At 40.8% G+C, this 19,484-nt stretch overlaps 1 protein-coding gene across 2 annotated transcripts in view; it reads right to left on the reverse strand.

Annotated features, from left to right (window-relative positions):
- Positions 1-262: 262 nt before the first annotated feature.
- tars1 (threonyl-tRNA synthetase 1) overlaps positions 263-19,484 on the reverse strand; it is a 29,236-nt gene continuing 10,014 nt past the window's right edge. For both annotated transcript variants that reach the window (XM_047382427.1, XM_047382426.1), the window contains exons 6-19: positions 18,831-18,948; positions 18,685-18,749; positions 18,208-18,286; positions 17,894-18,040; positions 17,173-17,271; positions 9,302-9,468; positions 8,680-8,842; positions 5,679-5,816; positions 4,621-4,698; positions 4,435-4,535; positions 3,382-3,486; positions 3,095-3,167; positions 902-1,016; positions 263-810 (exon numbers count right to left, since the gene is read on the reverse strand). In XM_047382427.1, coding sequence (XP_047238383.1) covers positions 662-810; positions 902-1,016; positions 3,095-3,167; positions 3,382-3,486; positions 4,435-4,535; positions 4,621-4,698; positions 5,679-5,816; positions 8,680-8,842; positions 9,302-9,468; positions 17,173-17,271; positions 17,894-18,040; positions 18,208-18,286; positions 18,685-18,749; positions 18,831-18,948 — 1,597 coding nt within the window. In that variant the 3' untranslated portion in view covers positions 263-661. The remainder of the gene's footprint in view (positions 811-901; positions 1,017-3,094; positions 3,168-3,381; positions 3,487-4,434; positions 4,536-4,620; positions 4,699-5,678; positions 5,817-8,679; positions 8,843-9,301; positions 9,469-17,172; positions 17,272-17,893; positions 18,041-18,207; positions 18,287-18,684; positions 18,750-18,830; positions 18,949-19,484) is intronic.

Consider the following 19,484-nt stretch of genomic DNA (forward strand, 5'->3'; position numbering starts at 1 on the left):
TGTCATTAGTTGCAAATTTAACTGATGGCAAATCCACCTGAAGGTGAGTAAACCATGTCTTATTCAGTTATTGATCAGATATTCTTCCACTAATCACCAGGTAAACCTTAAGTCACCCTATCCTGTATAATGTCTCAGATATTTGGTTTTCTTCTAACACATAAAAAGTTGTCTTTAGAGAGCCAAAATTCAGTTGTGAGGATTATTCTTTAACTCATATCCACCCTGTAAATCATGTCTCTCAAAAAGCAGCACAGAATCATTAAGAATAGAGTGTTTAATCTTAATCGAAATCATATTTCATATACAATTCCTTCAAGAAATGATGAACGACAAAAACATAGTGGAAGAACATTGTAATAACGCATTTGCCCTTTGTTTCAATCAGCTTGTAACATAAAAAAATGGAGAAAGGTTTAAGGAAGCAGTTTATTCATTTACAGACTTGTTCTGCTGAGCTGTTTAAAGACCTCACCATGACATTCAAAACGAAACGTTACACTTCACTGCATTGGGTTTAGTTGCAATTTGATAACCAAAGACATATAATGGAAGACAACAGAAACATGGATATCTTTGCATTGGTACAAGAAAACCTGATTCACCCTCCCATAAAAAGTTGATCTTGAACACACAGTGGTGAGACACTGTTTAAAAGAGCTCAGAATTCCTCCTCTGCGTTTCTACTCCTGGAAGCCTTCAGCTTTTTGAGGCGCTCGATGCACTCCTCCACACTGCGCTGGCCGTGGACTTTGTTGTCCCGGGTGCGTACGTTCACAGTGTTGCTAGATTTCTCCATCTCTCCCACCACTTTACAAGAAAGGGAAAACAAAATCAATATCTAGATGGAAAAAACAAAGACAAACAGATGAGACAACAAGAAATGCATGTTGCCACTGACCCAGAATGAAGTTGTATTGTGCCAACTGTGCATTTCGAATCTTTTTGTTCAGAGTGCAGCTGGGGTCCAGATCCACATCGGTCATGAAGCCGCTATTGTGAAATTCCTTCTTGACCTACGAAGTCAACCAAAGTAACAGCAAGCTTATTTTTGACATCAGATGTTTATTATTTCTACATTGCATGTCTAATCAAAGGTTATTACAATTTGGTGGTTGTGGTTACAATATTTCACAAAAGCACTCTCTTAAGAAACGATGAAGCATCAGTAACATACATATTACTCTAAAATGTAATTATACTGAGAAGTTTAAACGACCTCATTTCCACCACATCTTGAAAGACCGTTTATCAAGCAGCTTCCCGCTTGTCTTCAGTGACCTCTTGCAAAAATGCCTTCACTGACCTGAACTGCAACACTTTGACAAACATCTTACCAGTCTGTGTCAAACTGTAATACACGACAAGACAACGGAAACAACAGTTGAAAAGTTTCTACAGCGGATGCAAGTTAAATTGGGAACCTTTGTGCGGACAACTGATGAAAAGGTAAAAAAGCAGGACGGTGCCAGTCTAACTGTAAAGCCTGCATGTGATGTAATCGTGCGGTTTATTTGCCTGCTGGGTGGACCTTCAGCTACCACCTGAAGTAATATATTTCGTTTTACAGTAAATGTCCTAATTTAAAAGGATCAGAAATACACAACTGAGTTCAAAGGAAAAGAAGTGAGTAAAGCTGAAAATCCTTATTATAGAGTATATATCCAAGCGACATGAACCCAAACGTTTATGCCCAAATCCATTTGTTGACTGTTGCTGCAGAATTCATATGCAAGGCACAGAGTAAGTTTCTGGCAAACTGTGCATTAAACTGTTATTTTTCTGTGGGGGAAACAAGTCCTAGCTGAAATGTTGACATTTAAGTAGAAAGTCAGCAGAATTTGTTTCTGTGGTAAGAGCAAGGGACAATTTGAGTATATTAGAACAAATAAATCTTTATAAAATAAATGGTTGTGGCTGAAAAACATCTGAATAAACTGTTTACAAGTATTACAGGAAATGTTTTTTTTTTTTATTTAGTGTCATAGACGTACATTTCTCAGATCAATTCCCTTCCTGCCTGCCTGCCTTCTGTTCATCCATCCATCCGTGAACCATTCCTTTAATAAATCCTCCAGTCAACCCTTCCTCTCTACAATCATTTGTTTCTTCTGATCCACCCTTCCTTCTTCAAACCAAACTTTGCCATTAAGAAATCCATTCATTACCCTTTCCTTTAATACTTCCTCCAATCAACCCTTCCTTTAATGAATACTTCGTCTAATCAACCTTCCGTTCCTTACATTTTTATTTCATATCTTCGTTGCTTCATTTCTCCAGTCAAACAATCAGTTCCTCCTACTTTCTGTTCTCATTTTTTGCTTCCTTTCCCAAACAGTTCTTCCTTCATCTTTCCTCTATCAAACTTTCTGACAAAAAAAAATTGTCTTCCAATCAACCCTCCACTCATTTCTTCTGTCAGTAAAGCCTTCCCTCCTTTCACTTTCCAAACATCCCTTCCTCCCTTTTCCAATGAATTCTGTTAAAAAAATCCTCACTCAATAACTGTGCCTTCTTTTTATTTTCCAACTATTCTCCTTTTTTTCCTCCCCAACTAATTCCTTGTTTTCATGCTTCTATCCATCCCTGACTTCCTCCTTCCTTCTTATTATACTTTCCTTCATCAATTTGTCAGTCGTTTCTATCCATTAAATCAATCTTCCCAACCTTTCTTCCAGCAATCGATCCCTTCCTTTAAATCAATTTTTTCCAGACTTTCTTCCATCAATGCAATCAATCAATCAATTTTTTTCAATACATCACTTAATCCATCCTCCCTTCCTAAAATGTCTCCATGACCTTAAACCAGATGCAGTGTTTTCATACAGTCCACACAAATGTAATACTTTAAAGTTTTGAAGACAAAACTGACATGGTTATTTTAAGTGCCCAGCCCTACAGCAAGGCTCCCAAATAACTCTGATCTACTGGTACACCACAGGATCCCAGCCCAAAACAAGACGCATACCAGTGATAGGTCAGAAAAGACAAATTGCCTTAGCTTGGTGGTAAATATAAATACCTGACAACTTCAAGGTAACTTACTGTCCCTTAAATATATCCCCGTATTGCTATAGCAGAAGTGAGAGCTTACTTTCTCAGCATACTCGTCACAGGTTGGTCCCACGGGTACAACCATCACTTGAGTGGGAGAAAGCCACAGTGGCCTGAAACAGAACAGAACATTGCTACATTCATTGGACTTCTGGAGCAGCAGCAGGGTCAAACACAGGATGTAAGAAGGTTCAGAAAATACCTCCAGCCCCACTAAAGACATACATCACAACTTAAATCAACTGCAATCGAAAACAAATACGTCTCCCTCTATTAGAGTTCGTCCTACTTTTTTATTAATGCAATGAAATATGACTGTCTACAAACCATTTGCCTCCATAGTTCTCAGTCAGAATAGCGATCATTCTCTCCACTGATCCCAGAATGGCTCTGTGGATGATCACTGGTCTCGTATGGTCATCACCATCATGACTGCAAAACAATTTAAGGAAAACAGAAAAAAACAACGTTAATAAAGACGCTAAAGATGAGAGCAGGTGTGGACAATAAGGGCAGTCGAAAGTCCTTAACTGGCTAAATATATTGTTGATGGGTGTCACTTGAGGAATGATATCCTACTAAATACTGCGTCCAAGCAGTCCGTTGTCAGGGTAATATTACACATACTGATGTTCTGAATTGAAATATTGTGCAGCTCTAAAAGTGAAAATGTAAAAATATTACACCGACCAACCAACCACATTTCTCAATCAGTTAAAAAGTAAGCAGAGCAGCAACACTGCAAATCACTCTAGTGCAGTTCTTAAAAGCATAAATAAAGTGTGTAAGATGATAGTATTTTGAATTTCCAGTCTAGCATTAAAAAGTTTATAAAAAGGTGTGTATCTTACATATGATGGTGCGGGAAGTCATGATCTGATACATGGGTCCCGATAAAGACATTTTACAAATAATTGGTATAAAAAGCCCGACTAAACTTAATCAGGTGTTGGTGCACCGTCTGATTTTACGTCAGCCATAACGGACCGTTTTCTTTAAAAACAAACCACAGCATCCCAGCTGTATTTAGGGCCAACTACAGTATCTGGTTGTTCTGACCAATCTTTAAATGCAAAAGAGCTGGATCTCAAAACGGGTTACACTGTTTTATTATTTTTTAAAGGATGATTGTTATTTCCAAGCAGATACAACCTTCTTAGTTAAACTTTAAATCTAAACAGTGTTAAATGTATGCAGGTTTTAGGTGATTCAGCACATTAAAGTCATTTTTAATACTGAGTTAACCCCATATTTCAGCAGGAAATTTACAACAATTAGGAGCAAAACATAAAATCTTAGACAGTATAGTTGCGAGCTTTTGCAGGAGCAGAAATGTCCCGCCCTCCTTTAACATCAGTAAAAAAGCAGCAGAAGTGTTACCCAACGAAGGAGAGATTAAAGCGTAGGGGTAGCTGGAAATCAAGCTGTATGGTGGCACACTGGTGGAATCGACCGATGGCATCCTTGATCTGAATGTCAATCTGCAGACATAAAACACGAGATCAGCGGCCCTCCTCCTGGCTGATTTACAGCTGAACCAACACAATGCTTCAGTGAACCGCTCACCTTGGGTCCGTAAAAAGCTCCGTCACCCGGGTTGAGGACCCATTTCTCCCCGAACTCATTTAAGCTGTTCTCCAGTTGCTACAAGAACAAATGATTAATATCGCTTTACAACAACATTCATGCTTGAGTAATATACAGGTAAACAGTGTTGCTAAGCAAAGCAAGACAGTTAATCTGGAAGAAATCACTGAGCTGAGAAATTTTAATGTTATGTTTGATTCTGAGCTATAAAATGAGGGAAATTTCTTTTTTTTTTAATATCATTTTCAATCTTTAAGGCTGCATACATTAAACAAGCAACACAGGTCCAGGAGCTTTTCTTTAAGAAAAATGTACAAATAGATTGAAAAAGGTGAACTTACAATATGGTTGTTTAAAACACAGTAATTCTTATTCCAACAATTGAAAGTCTAACAGCAAATTGTAAATTAACTCGTTACAACGGTAGACCTTATATCTGTAGCATGACCTTTAACCTTTGCTTGTTGTGTCTTACAGGTGCATCTGAATTCGGAAAATCATTTACAAGTTAGTTAAATAAGTTAGTCAGAACATTTGAATATTACGCAGGACCAGTAACAAATACATAAAATACAGAAATACTATTTTATAATCAAAGCAATCATAGGAAAAACAATTAGAAATGCAGTAAACTGGGTGCCTAAGCCACAAAAAAGAGGCTGGCTGTGCGCAGTGCTGTATCAAACCCTAATAATTAAAAGTTGAGAGGAAGATAAAAGTGCAGTACAAATAGGTGCATAAGTAACAGGGATAACCACAACCTTAAAAGGATTGTAAACCAAAGCCATTCTAAGCGTGTAAATATTTACAAGGTCTGCAACTAAAATCACATACAGCTGCATCCAGAACCTGGGCTACAACTTATTTACTGGCATATTCATCAGAATTAACAGTAATAAACACTTTATTTCTACAGAACTGGAGGCTGCTCCGAGTTCTCCAAATCTTGCTCTACAGTTGCTGGAGCTTCTGTCCAGCCAATACATTTTAAAAGCATCTTAGTGTTGTTAATATTTTCTGAGAGAAACAGAAATGACCTTTTCTGCCTGGTTCCAGATCTCCGGGTCTCCCAGAAACTTCTCCGGTCTTGTAGAAAGGTTGAGTTTGAAAGTGAAGCCAAACACCTCATAGATCGTCCGCAGGAAGTCCAGACAGCCTTTAATCTCCTCCTCAATCTGGGGTCCACAATAATGGAGACATTAATATTTCAATACATTCATTTAATCAAACCTCAGGTTCGTATTGGCAACAGTTTTTATATTTATCTTTGTTCTTATCTATTTGGGTCTTTTATGTTTTCTTAGTTCCTATGTTTTTGCTTTTGTGTTTTAATGCTCAAAAAAAGGTGGCACAATATATTGCAAATATAATGTAATATTACTGTATGCAATATGTATCTCGCAAAGACCCACTTCAATTAACGTTAGCTAATTATTTAAGTAGCATAGATTCAGCCTCTGCTTGTCTGTAACACATTTGGTGACACTTAACGCAGGCTACTTTCTTTTTAAAAAGGTAAAGATAATGTATGAACCCAAAGCAGAAACCCATTGATGCTTCTTAATGGTTTGTTTGTTATATTATTGAATATTTTACCAATATCATGCAGCCTGGCCCAATATCTTTATATGATTTTTAAGCTCCTTTTCAACTAAACTGGTTCCGGTGTCAAACTGGTGCTCATGCACCAGTTCTTTGTGTTTCCGCTGCTGCAGGCTCTGTTCATAATATTGCTAAACTGGTTCTTTAATAGCATCAGCTCTGTATTGGGCAAGAGCAAAGAAACATGTTTTTTATAAACAAGAGGTGATTTATGTAGATCAGCAACCATTAAAAAATTGCTGAAAACCATTCAGCCTTCACAAGCACTGCTTGATGTTTAAACCATGTTAATAAATTATGCTGGTGATATCAGGAGAGCCATTTGTCAGGATAGTGAACTCAGTAATATGATTTGAGTAAACTGTCTCCACCTACTAAGATAAAAAAAACAGGGTGAGGATCCCACTGGCTCGATTTGGCCCAACTCAATTTACTCGGCTCGCTTTGCAAACGTTACTGTTTTTTTCCATACGGGTACCTAGTTTTTTGGTCCGTGCTCCTGAGCAGATCCGAACAGGGCTAAGACAAAACTACATGTGATGTGAACAGACTGCTGTTCACTGATTGGCCATGGGAGGAGGAGAAATGAGAAGGTTTTCACTCAGGAACGACTACAGTAATGTCAAGGAACGCATTTGCCAAAGTGGGTCAAATCAAAATATAATTTTACTATTTACAAATTATAAACCACGCCTGAAGGCTGAAGCTGTTCAGACATACAAGCATTTCCCCCAAAACACACAAAACAATACCACTATGAACAGCGTGTTTGGTTCAGAAATTTATTCACAGCCCTTAAGCGAACCAGCGTCTGCAGGAGGAGGGAGCCGGCAGAGAGCAGCTGCCTGTAATCAGACTGCCTGCATTGGATCAAACAGGAAGAAGATCTGCTGAATCTGCGGAGCACGAATATCCAATATCCAACCTAAAACCAACTTCACTGCGGTCAGAACTCCACGGTTTTGCGGTTTAAAGCCCTTGTCCTTTTTATTGTCATGGCTGAGACAAACAAATGCCTCATAAAACCAAAAATGTTAACTTCTTCAAGCAAAATATGGCACTTTATCAGTCCAGACAGCAACCTCTCTTCTTTTTTACCATTTTCATAAGATTACCTTAATGTGACAATGCCATACAGTAGCACTAATAGCAGCACAGCACACTACAGTGATGACTGGAGGCAGGGCTTCAGCTGCCATTGGTCCAGCCGTCAAGCGGGTCAGTGGAAACACAACAGGTACCGTACCGGGTAGAGCAAAACTGATTGGAGCGGAGCCACGCCGACTAAAAAGAGCTGGTTAAAAACTCGAACCGCTTTGGTGAAAAGGCCTGAAGAATTTTTTTAAATAATATTTTGTGGCACTAGTGGCATTTATTTGTTGTGATTTTCTGAAAGCAAGCAGAGAGGAACCAAGATGTAGAGAAGGAGAAGACATGCAGCACAGGTCGCCGGGGCTCAAGCCGGGGACAGCTGTGTTGAGGACTGAAGCCTCCACATAAGGGTCGTGAGCACACCGTGCGCTGCACCCTGAAAAAGCCTTTGCTTGTTTTAGATTCGATTTAATAAACCTTATTTTCAAGCAACCCGCAGTCAATGAGAAAAATAAAAATGGACACAATTCCCATATTACTTTGCACGCATTAAAGAGTCATCAGATCTTCTGCCAGCACTGGCAGAAAAATACACAATCAGGAGCAAACAGGCTCCATATTAGAGTATCTTCACATTCAACCCCCCCAATAATAAATCTACTTCAATTTTCCGAACCTCTGTTTGTTATTAATTGATACTGGCAGTGATTCAGGCCAAAGAACTTTAACTATTAATCATGGAGCAGAAGGATTTGGAGATTTTATATGTGAATATGATAAAACCATTTGTCCATAATAACATGTTGCTGTGCCAGAAAGAGTGTTGTACTGAAAGCCAAGGACACCTTGACATTTTGCAAATATACACTGTGTGCTTTTACTCCCATTATTTCTAATGGGGCTAAAAGTATAAGTGTTTCTTTTCTTTATGTTGCCCTGGAAAGCTGACTTATGCTGTAGTTTCACCTACTTTAACAATAAATCTTTATCCACAGGTTAGCAGATAAGATCTGGAATGCAGCAGTGTTATGAAAATATGAGATCGAACAGAACTGCACCAAATTGGCATTGCACTGGCATTCTAGGAATGACAATTAAAACAAAAGAGGTTGAAGATGAAGCAGCAGAACCAGGAAAATATTCCTATTCCATTTTCAAACCCTGCACGTTCATGATCAACACTGCATGACCTGACACGACCTTTAAAAACGTACATTATTCCAGAACCAACTTGTACTCTTTATCTTCAACAGATACTGACTCGGGCAACATCACTATGAGCAAATTATGAACCACAGACAGCTTTTGGCTCCAGAAATTGTGTTTTTGTAAGAGAGTTCTCACCTGGTCTATGGAGCAGAAGATATGTGCGTCGTCCTGTTGGAAGCGGCGGACTCGTGTGAGGCCAGTCAGGGCTCCTGACAGCTCGTTTCTGTGCAGGACGCCAAAGTCGGCCATGCGGAGGGGCAGCTCTCTCCAGGAGCGAGGACGGTGATCAAACATCAGACTGGTTCCAACCAGAGGGGAGAAAAATAAACAAGTGTGAAATTTTAAGCGGGTTCAATCTAAAGTTATTACAATGCTGTAAAATTGCTTTACTGATTCAGAGAAACGGTGAAAGTTCAGGATTTCATGCAAATTATATTCAAGACAACAAAAAAGTGCTGACTGCATCATTTTGGATGACAATGTGAGCAAAAGAGAGATTGGAGCCGTAAAAATACAAAAGATTTTAAAGCAAAGAAATCCAGATCATCACTTCTGTACATCCCGCAACGCAGCATTCAGCAAGAAACAGAACTGGGACATTTTCCATCTAAAAACACTACAAGGCCTTAAAGTCATTCCCATCTGCTGCAGCACGTTTTACATGATGAAGGTACATCATTTCATGCAGGAGAAAAACAAGACACGATTTTACTGTTTCTTGTTTGAAAAAGTAGCTCTCGAAAAAAGAAGTTCTCACCAGTGCCCAGGACAGTTCATTGGTTTGAGCGCAAAGGTCTCCTTCTCAGCTTCAAAGGAGAACATGTTCTCGCTGTAGTGCTGCCAGTGGCCCGAAGTCATCCAGAGTTTGCTGTTGTAGATGTTGGGCGTCACCACTTCCTGGAAACCCCTCTTCCTGTATTCACTCTGCAAAAGACACACCATGGTGCTCCTTACAAGATACATGTACCTTTAAAAAGCCAATCTTATTCACCGATCTCGTCTACTTGTCTAACCTGGTGTGAAAGTTTAGTTTATTTTTTTAAATGTGAAATATGAAAGCCTAAAGAAACTGCAATGCTTTAAACTTTTCATTTATATTTGAGAGCACCACCTCATGTGCAGTTAAAACAAGTTTGTATTATTTCATGGGTACCGCAAACAAATGCGTCATGTTTTTTTATTGAGAGTTTACTTTTGTTTGGAATCTAGGAACCTTTAATCAGTAATACCGTTTCCCTGCTGTATAAATATAATGGGACCCACAGGCTGATCTCTTGTTGTCTGCACGATGGGAGACACAAAAGAACATGCCATACAAGTCAAGAAATGACTACAATAAAACAGCTACTAGCTTAACTGCACATATCTATAGTCAGATCAATAAGTAAAAAGCTTAAAAATAAATAGAAATTTTAAAATGTCACTGTAGAAACACCAGAGAGTGGTATCTTGGGGTCATTACTTCCTCATTACAACTATTTATTTTAGGCTTTTGTTTACATCATGAGAAGAGGTGGGAATAATTGTGGAGGGTGCCTGACATGCACTTTTTTATATATCGGGACAGAAATTAGAAAACTGAAATAAAAAATTTTTTTTGTTGTTTTGTTTTTAAAACAGTGCTTTACTCCTTTAACCTTAGATCCACCAAACACACATGGGAAGAGGTATACCAACCACTGCATCTCATTTTCATGTGTTAATACACCTTGGTTTGTTTTGTCTACTTTGGATTTATAATTCAAACCCGAGCCATGAAGGAACTTTGAACAATAAAATCTGGTTCAACTGGTAAAAATTAATTCACAGTTAAAGTATTTGAGTGACTGATTACGATATTTGACAGATTTGTGCAGAAAGGGCTTCTATTTAAACCCCAATTTTATTTCTCAAATCCATTTTGTTACATTTAAGTCAAATTGCCTCCAAGGTGTTTCTTCTTAGTATGAGTGCAAGCTCTAAAAACAGAGATTTGAAAAGCAATTTCTCACCCTTTATAATAGAGAAAAAGAGCATTTTTTCAGTGTCGTCAAATGCATCTGATTTACATGTTTCGATTTATTTCACAAAGGCTTAGTTCACTTCTAGGGCTGTGGCATTTGACAGATGAGGTTTACTGATTTGAGGGGATCTAAAAAGGTAAGAAGCAGGGATTATATCAGAACTGAAATGGGAATGTTGCATAAGAACAAACCTCAGCAGCTTACCAGCAGACATCTGTCTTTTGGCTACAGTTTGAAAAGCACAATGGGAACAAGCAACATGTTTCATCTGAGGATTGTTATCTAAGCAGAAAGTCATGTGAAATAGTGCAAGTAAAACTACATTTTAATGTCGGGGCTGGTGAGAAAAGTCTGACTTTCCAAGTCAGAGTTAAGTCAGAGTACAAATATACGGCGACAGTATAGGTCAGAACCCAAAATCAAGTACAAGACCAAACAGATTAATTTCCAGACAGGTAGGCATAATTAAAGAAAAAAAAAAAAACTATCTTGACAAAAAATTGTTTGTGAAATGATTAAGGTCGTACTCGTACTCGTCGTCTTCCGCTTTAACCGGGACCGGGTCGCCGGGGCAGCAGACTCAGCAGAGACACCCAGACGTCCCTCTCTCCAGACACCTCCTCCAGCTCCTCCAGGGGGAGCCAAAGGCGTTCCCAGGCCAGCCGAGAGACATAGTCCCTCCAGCGTGTCCTGGGACGTCCCCTGGGCCTCCTCCCGGTGGAACGGGCCTGGAACACCTCCCAAGGAAGGCGTCCAGGAGGCATCCGGTGTAGTTGCCCGAGCCACCTCAACTGGCTCTTCTTGATGTGGAGGAGCAGCGGCTCTACTCCGAGCTCCTCCCGGATGGCCGAGCTCCTCACCCTATCTCTAAGGGAGTGCCCGGCCGCCCTACAGAGGAAGATCATTTCCGCCGCTTGTATCCGGGATCTCGTTCTTTCGGTCATGACCCAAAGTTCATGGCCATAGGTGAGGGTAGGAACGTAGACCGACCGGTAAATCGAGAGCTTCGCTTTTCGGCTCAGCTCTCTCTTCACCACAACGGACCGGCACAGCGCCCCCATTACTGTGGCAGCCGCACCGATCCGTCTGTCGATCTCCCGCTCCATTCTTCCCTCACTCGTGAACAAGACCCCGAGATACTTAAACTCCTCCACTTGAGGCAGGAACTCCCCTCCAACCTGAAGAGGATAAGCCACCCTTTTCCGGTCGAGAACCATGGCCTCGGACTTGGAGGAGCTGATCTCCATCCCAGCCACTTCACACTCGGCTGCGAACCGCCCCAGTTCATGCTGTAGGTCTTGGCTAGAGGGGGCCAGCAGGACCACGTCATCTGCAAAAAGAAGAGACGAAATCCACTGGTCCCCAAACCAGACCCCCTCCGGCCCTTGGCTGCGCCTAGAAATCCTGTCCATAAAAGTTATGAACAGGACCGGTGACAAAGGGCAACCCTGCCGGAGTCCAACATGCACCGGGAACAGGTCCGACTTAGTGCCGGCCATGCGGACCAAACTCCTGCTCTGCTTATACAGGGACCGGATGGCCCCTAATAAAGGGCCCCCGATTCCATACTCGTGGAGCACCCCCCACAGGGCATCACGAGGGACACAGTCAAATGCCTTCTCCAGGTCCACAAAACACATGTGAACCGGTTGGGCAAACTCCCATGAACCCTCGAGCACCCTGTAGAGGGTATAGAGCTGGTCCAGTGTTCCACGGCCGGGACGAAAACCACACTGCTCCTCCTGAAGCCGGGGTTCGACTATCGGCTGGACTCTCCTCTCCAATACCCTGGCGTAGGCCTTACCAGAGAGCCTGATGAGTGTGATCCCCCTGTAGTTGGAACACACCCTCCTGTCCCCCTTCTTATGAAGGGGGACCACCACCCCAGTCTGCCAATCCAGAGGCACTGTCCCCTACCGCCACGCAATGTTGAAGAGGCGTGTCAACCATGACAGCCCTACAACATCCAGAGATTTGAGGTACTCAGATTAAGGTCATCAGATTTAAAGTTTATCATAGATATCTGCGTGCATTAACTGTATGATCTTATGTAAAGTTGTTTTTTGGTCATGCAATTTATTTATATTTTTGAGCAGCATAACATTTGCTATGATAATTTTAATGTTCCCACTTCCATCGATGTACCTAAAAAAAGTCTAATCTAAAACAGCTGTGTGTTTGTCATTCAAGTGTTTATTTCTGGTCATTTGGATGACCGGAATATTGCATAAGACAAATTAAAAAACATAATTTTAATATAGAAATGTTATGCCCTAAACAATAATGGGGTCAGACTGCTGACTTGACAGTTTTGGACGCCCTCCACAAAAAGGATAAGGCACTAAATGTGATCGCTAAAGAAGCTGACTTTTAACAGTGAATGCTGCATTCAAACACAATAACAGAAAGTTGAGTGGAAGAAAAAAAGCATGGTAGAAATAGACGGACAAGCAACTGGGATATCCACAGCCTTGATTTTGAAGCAAACCCCAAGAGTTTGGGAGACATTTACAAGGTCTGGACTGCAGTTGGAGACAGAGCTTCAAGAGCAACCACACGAACAATATTCAGTACATACACCTGCAACCTGAGCTACAATCCTGTGTTGAGCCACTCTGTCTAGGGACAATGTCGTAAGTGTCTTTTTATGGGCTAAGGAGAAAAAGAAATAAACGGTTGTTCAGTGGTCCAAAGTCCCTTCTTCAAATGAAAGTACATTTTGCACTTTATTTGGAAATCAAGGTGTCATAGTCTGGAGAAAGAATGGAGAGGACCAGAGTCAGTGTGAAGTTTCCACAGTCAGTGAGGATTTGGAGTGCCATGTCATCTACTGATGGTGGTCCACTGTGTTTTATCAAATCCAAAGTCAGCGCATCCACCTACCAGAACATTATAGAGCACTTCATGCAGCCCTCTGCTCATAAACTTTATGGACATGCAGAATTCATTTTACTGCAACACAGAAAGATGAATATCGGGTTCAATGACCACGATATCATTATGCCTGATTGGAAAGCAAAGTGACCTAAAACCCCAAAGATAATGTGTGGAGTATTGTCAAGAGGACGAGGAGACACCCCAGACCCAAAAACACACAGGGGTTGGACAATGAAACTGAAACACCTGTCATTTTAGTGTGGGAGGTTTCATGTCTACATTGGACCAGCCTGGTAGCCAGTCTTCATTGATTGCACATTGCACCAGTAAGAGCAGAGTGTGAAGGTTCAATTAGCAGGGTAAGAGCACAGTTTTGCTCAAAATATTGAAATGCACACAACATTATGGTTGACATACCAGAGTTCAAAAGAGGACAAATTGTTGGTGCAAGTCTTGCTGGCGCATCTGTGACCAAGACAGCAAGTCTTTGTGATGTATCAAGAGCCACGGTATCCAGGGTAATGTCAGCATACCACCAAGAAGGACGAACCACATCCAACAGGATTAACTGTGGATGCAAGAGGAAGCTGTCTGAAATGGATGTTCGGGTGCTAACCTGGATTGTATCCAAAAAACATAAAACCACGGCTGCCCAAATCACGGCAGAATTAAATGTGCACCTCAACTCTCCTGTTTCCACCAGAACTGTCCGTCGGGAGCTCAACAGGATCAATATACACGGCCGGGCCGCTATTGCCAAACCTTTGGTCACTCATGCCAATGCCAAACGTTGGTTTCAATGGTGCAAGGAGCGGAAATCTTGGGCTGTGGACAATGTGAAACATGTATTGTTCTCTGATGAGTCCACCTTTACTGTTTTCCCCACATCCGGGAGAGTTACGGTGTGGAGAAGCCCCAAAGAAGCGTACCACCCAGACTGTTGCATGCCCAGAGTGAAGCATGGGGGTGGATCAGTGATGGTTTGGGCTGCCATATCATGGCATTCCCTTGGCCCAATATTTGTGCTAGATGGCTGCGTCACTGCCAAGGACTACCGAACCATTCTTGAGGACCATGTGCATCCAATGGTTCAAACATTGTATCCTGAAGGTGGTGCCGTGTATCAGGATGACAATGCACCAATACACACAGCAAGACTGGTGAAAGATTGGTTTGATGAACATGAAAGTGAAGTTGAACATCTCCCATGGCCTGCACAGTCACCAGATCTAAATATTATTGAGCCACTTTGGGGTGTTTTGGAGGAGCGAGTCAGGAAACGTTTTCCTCCACCAGTATCACGTAGTGACCTGGCCACTATCCTGCAAGAAGAATGGCTTAAAATCCCTCTGACCACTGTGCAGGACTTGTATATGTCATTCCCAAGACGAATTGACGCTGTATTGGCTGCAAAAGGAGGCCCTACACCATACTAATAAATTATTGTGGTCTAAAACCAGGTGTTTCACTTTCATTGTCCAACCCCTGTAGATGCTATGAAGGAACTTGGGCTTCCTTAACACCTCAGCAGAGCCACAGACTGCAGTAATTCAGGGGTATCAAAGTCCAGTCCTCGAGGTCCAGTGTCCTGCAACTTTTAGATTTGTTCTGGTTCATCACACCTGAATCACGTGGTTGAGTTAGCTCCTCAGCATACAGTCACGTTCTTCAAAGTTCTGTTAACAGACTATTTGGTACAGGTGTGATGAAGCAGAGACAAATCGAAAGGTCGCAGGACGCTGGCCCTGGAGGACTGGAGTTTGACACCTGTGCGAGTAATTCAAGCAAAAGGAGCCACAACCAAGTATTGAGAGTATAAACCCTACAGTAAATGGACATACTTTTAAGCTGTCCGAGATGTTTCTTAAAAAACTTTTCCTTTTTTGTTTAATTAACCGGAATAATATACGAGTTTGTTTTTGAAAAAAACATTGATAATCTAATTTATTGAAATGCACCTTCATGTGAACAGCTGCCCATACAGGTCCTTCTAAAAATATTAGCATATTGTGATAAAGTTAATTATTTTCCATCATGTCATGATGAAAATTTAACATTCATATATTTTAGATTCATTGCACACTAACTGAAATATTTCAGGTCTTTTATTGTCTTAATACGGATGATTTTGGCATACAGCTCATGAAAACCCAAAATTCCTATCTCACAAAATTAGCATATTTTATCCGACCAATAAAAGAAAAGTGTTTTTAATACAAAAAACGTCAACCTTCAAATAATCATGTACAGTTATGCACTCAATACTTGGTCGGGAATCCTTTTGCAGAAATGACTGCTTCAATGCGGCGTGGCATGGAGGCAATCAGCCTGTGGCACTGCTGAGGTCTTATGGAGGCCCAGGATGCTTCGATAGCGGCCTTTAGCTCATCCAGAGTGTTGGATCTTGAGTCTCTCAACGTTCTCTACACAATATCCCACAGATTCTCTATGGGGTTCAGGTCAGGAGAGTTGGCAGGCCAATTGAGCACAGTGATACCATGATCAGTAAACCATTTACCAGTGGTTTTGGCACTGTGAGCAGGTGCCAGGTCGTGCTGAAAAATTAAATCTTCATCTCCATAAAGCTTTTCAGCAGATGGAAGCATGAAGTGCTCCAAAATCTCCTGATAGCTAGCTGCATTGACCCTGCCCTTGATAAAACACAGTGGACCAACACCAGCAGCTGACACGGCAGCCCAGACCATCACTGACTGTGGGTACTTGACACTGGACTTCTGGCATTTTGGCATTTTCTTCTCCCCAGTCTTCCTCCAGACTCTGGCACCTTGATTTCCGAATTACATGCAGAATTTGCTTTCATCCGAAAAAAGTACTTTGGACCACTGAACAACAGTCCAGTGCTGCTTCTCTGTAGCCCAGGTCAGGCGCTTCTGCTGCTGTTTCTGGTTCAAAAGTGGCTTGACCTGGGGAATGCGGCACCTGTAGCCCATTTCCTGCACACGCCTGTGCACGGTGGCTCTGGATGTTTCTACTCCAGACTCAGTCCACTGCTTCCGCAGGTCCCCCAAGGTCTGGAATCGGCCCTTCTCCACAATCTTCCTCAGGGTCCGGTCACCTCTTCTCGTTGTGCAGCGTTTTCTGCCACACTTTTTCCTTCCCACAGACTTCCCACTGAGGTGCCTTGATACAGCACTCTGGGAACAGCCTATTCGTTCAGAAATTTCTTTCTGTGTCTTACCCTCTTGCTTGAGGGTGTCAATAGTGGCCTTCTGGACAGCAGTCAGGTCGGCAGTCTTACCCATGATTGGGGTTTTGAGTGATGAACCAGGCTGGGAGTTTTAAAGGCCTCAGGAATCTTTTGCAGGTGTTTAGAGTTAACTCGTTGATTCAGATGATTAGGTTCATAGCTCGTTTAGAGACCCTTTTAATGATATGCTAATTTTGTGAGATAGGAATTTTGGGTTTTCATGAGCTGTATGCCAAAATCATCCGTATTAAGACAATAAAAGACCTGAAATATTTCAGTTAGTGTGCAATGAATCTAAAATATATTAATGTTAAATTTTCATCATGACATTATGGAAAATAATGAACTTTATCACAATATGCTAATATTTTGAGAAGGACCTGTATGTCTTTTACTTTTGTAAAGCAATAATGCTGCTGACTCTCATTATTGTATTGTCTTCAGGTTTTCCTACAAAACTAAACTCTCTGCCTTTTCCTCTCAAAGCTTGGAGCGAGATCAAAGCAATTATCCTCTGCAGCCCTGTTGGCTTGAACTCACTCTGATGAACTCAATCAGCGCGTTGTAGATGAAGGCCCCTTTAGGCAGGAAGAAGCAGCTCCCTGGACTGAGTTCGTGGAAGAAGAACAGTTCCTGCTCCTGAATAAAAAATAAATAAAAAACAGAAAGGTTTGTTAAAGTAAATTTTAAATGTGCAACACTGAGGTCAAACTCGTTTCTCTTTAACATAATGCAGCGCCTCATTATATAGCAATTCTGGTCTGCATCTGTGTTCCTGTAAAGCTTGCTTTTCCACAAGCATAATTACAAGGAGAACAGAAACAAGAACACACCCGGCAGCAACAATTGCTTAACAGAGCTACATATAACTGCGTGTTTTCTGTTGGCATCAACAATACATCACTGGCGAATTTTACCACATCGGAAATGTAGTAATTATAGACTGATATGTGAAGTGAGAAAAGCAAATTAAAATCTGTTCTAAAACCAGCAAGAGTATTATCAAAACTAGTCTTTCTAAAAACATTGTCTAAAAACCTTCTGGACAATGTCTTTATTATTATTAAAAAGCATCTTTAAAAGATTTACCTGATGACATAAACTGTTCCAATCAAAAAATATTCTACCCTGTATTTCAGGTGGATGGAATAGCAGCGGACCCATAAACAACCATATTGTTTAACCCACTCAACCGTGTAGATTACGAGATCATTTTAACCTCTATTTCCTACCACCACTGCTGTAATATTTCAGCTCCTACCCGGCCCAGTTTGCGGTGATCTCTGTTCTTTGCTTCCTCCTGAAACTTCTCCCACTCTTTGAGCATTTTGGGGTCAGGAAAGGAGATTCCGTAGATCCTCTGGAGGGTTTCCATGTCTGCCTTGCCCTCCCAGTAGGTAGAAGAATTCTAGCACACAAAGAAAGAGCAGAAAATAAACCTTGCACTGTCTCTAGAGTCCACCAAATCCCACGAGAGTAAGACACTGACTCTGTTTCAGGAGTTGGAACAAACTAAATATAGTTAGTAACAACACAATATGTCATGCATGCTCTTTTCGTCTTTTTAAGACTAACCTTGTGGATTTTAAGGGTTTTGATCTTTCCAGTGTGTCTCACATGAGGACCCCGACACAAATCAATTAATGGACCACATCTGAAATTGCAAAATATTTGTGGATACTGTGTATATACTTCACTAAAGACAGAAAAAAAAATATATATATATATATTTATATAAATAAAAATGTCTTAAACGTAAAAAGAGCCTGTAGTTTTAGCTTTTGTGAGAACTCCGTAAGGATTTCTCGTCACTCTGTCTAACATTCAGAACCCAAGCTGTCAATAAAGAAGACAGATTTCACTGGTTTCGGCCGTTCAGGTCAAACATTGTTCATTTTAGCAGCTTTTGATGATACAAAACTAATTTAAGCATTTAAAGTTTGGTGCATGAAATTCGTGTGTTTCAGGCGTTCTTGTAGAATGTGCAGAAAATTTGAAAAAGAAACCAAAATACACGCTCAGGAAATTTGCATCGTCCTCCTTTGGACTCACCTGTAAACGGTGGTGGTGGGAGTGGTGACTTTCTCGTTCAGAATACGGCACTTAAACTTGTTGTACTGTAAAGGACAAGATGGGATTTCTGAATATTTTGAGTTTTCTTTATAGTTAGTTGTGTCTCCATTTGTCTGTTACTCTACCTTAAACATTTCCAGGAGAGTTTCCTTCTTTATTTCCAGCCTTTCAAACGGCTGCTTCTCCTTAATGATTTTCTTGCAGAGGTTCTCCAGACCGGGAAAGTCATTGCTTGACACACCCCTGTAAAAAAACAACAACACAAAAACTGAGTGATAAACTGAAAAAAATCCTACATCCTATTTAGTTTTCTTAATTTAAAGTAATCTACTCTATTTTCAAACAAAAATCTAGTTAACTATTCAGGAATCCTAAGCTTTCCCAATTTTATAGTCAATTGAACACTAACCCAGACATGGAAAATAGTGAAATAAAATCTTATAGATCTCCAGAGTGCATAGAAACCCCGACTCAGTAAGACATTATGTCCACCAAAAAGTGCTAATGTGGACCAAGGATGAACAAACACTTCAGGTCATTGGCATTAGGCCTTCAGCAATGTCAAAATATCCTTGAACCAATTGTCTCGAGGGATGTCATTAGCATGAACTGACTTCAATATAGAGATATAGAAGGATTTGGAAAACATTATTCAAACTCTCCTAGAGCTTAAAACAGGGAGAAAAGCAGCTGAAGCAAAGAAAATAAAAACGTTTGCCAGAACATTGTGTTAAAACTTCAGAACTCAACTGAAACAATTCATGAATTTATGATTTGAA

The sequence above is a fragment of the Girardinichthys multiradiatus genome, chromosome 12 (genome assembly GCF_021462225.1).
Source record: "Girardinichthys multiradiatus isolate DD_20200921_A chromosome 12, DD_fGirMul_XY1, whole genome shotgun sequence".
NCBI lineage: Eukaryota > Metazoa > Chordata > Actinopteri > Cyprinodontiformes > Goodeidae > Girardinichthys > Girardinichthys multiradiatus.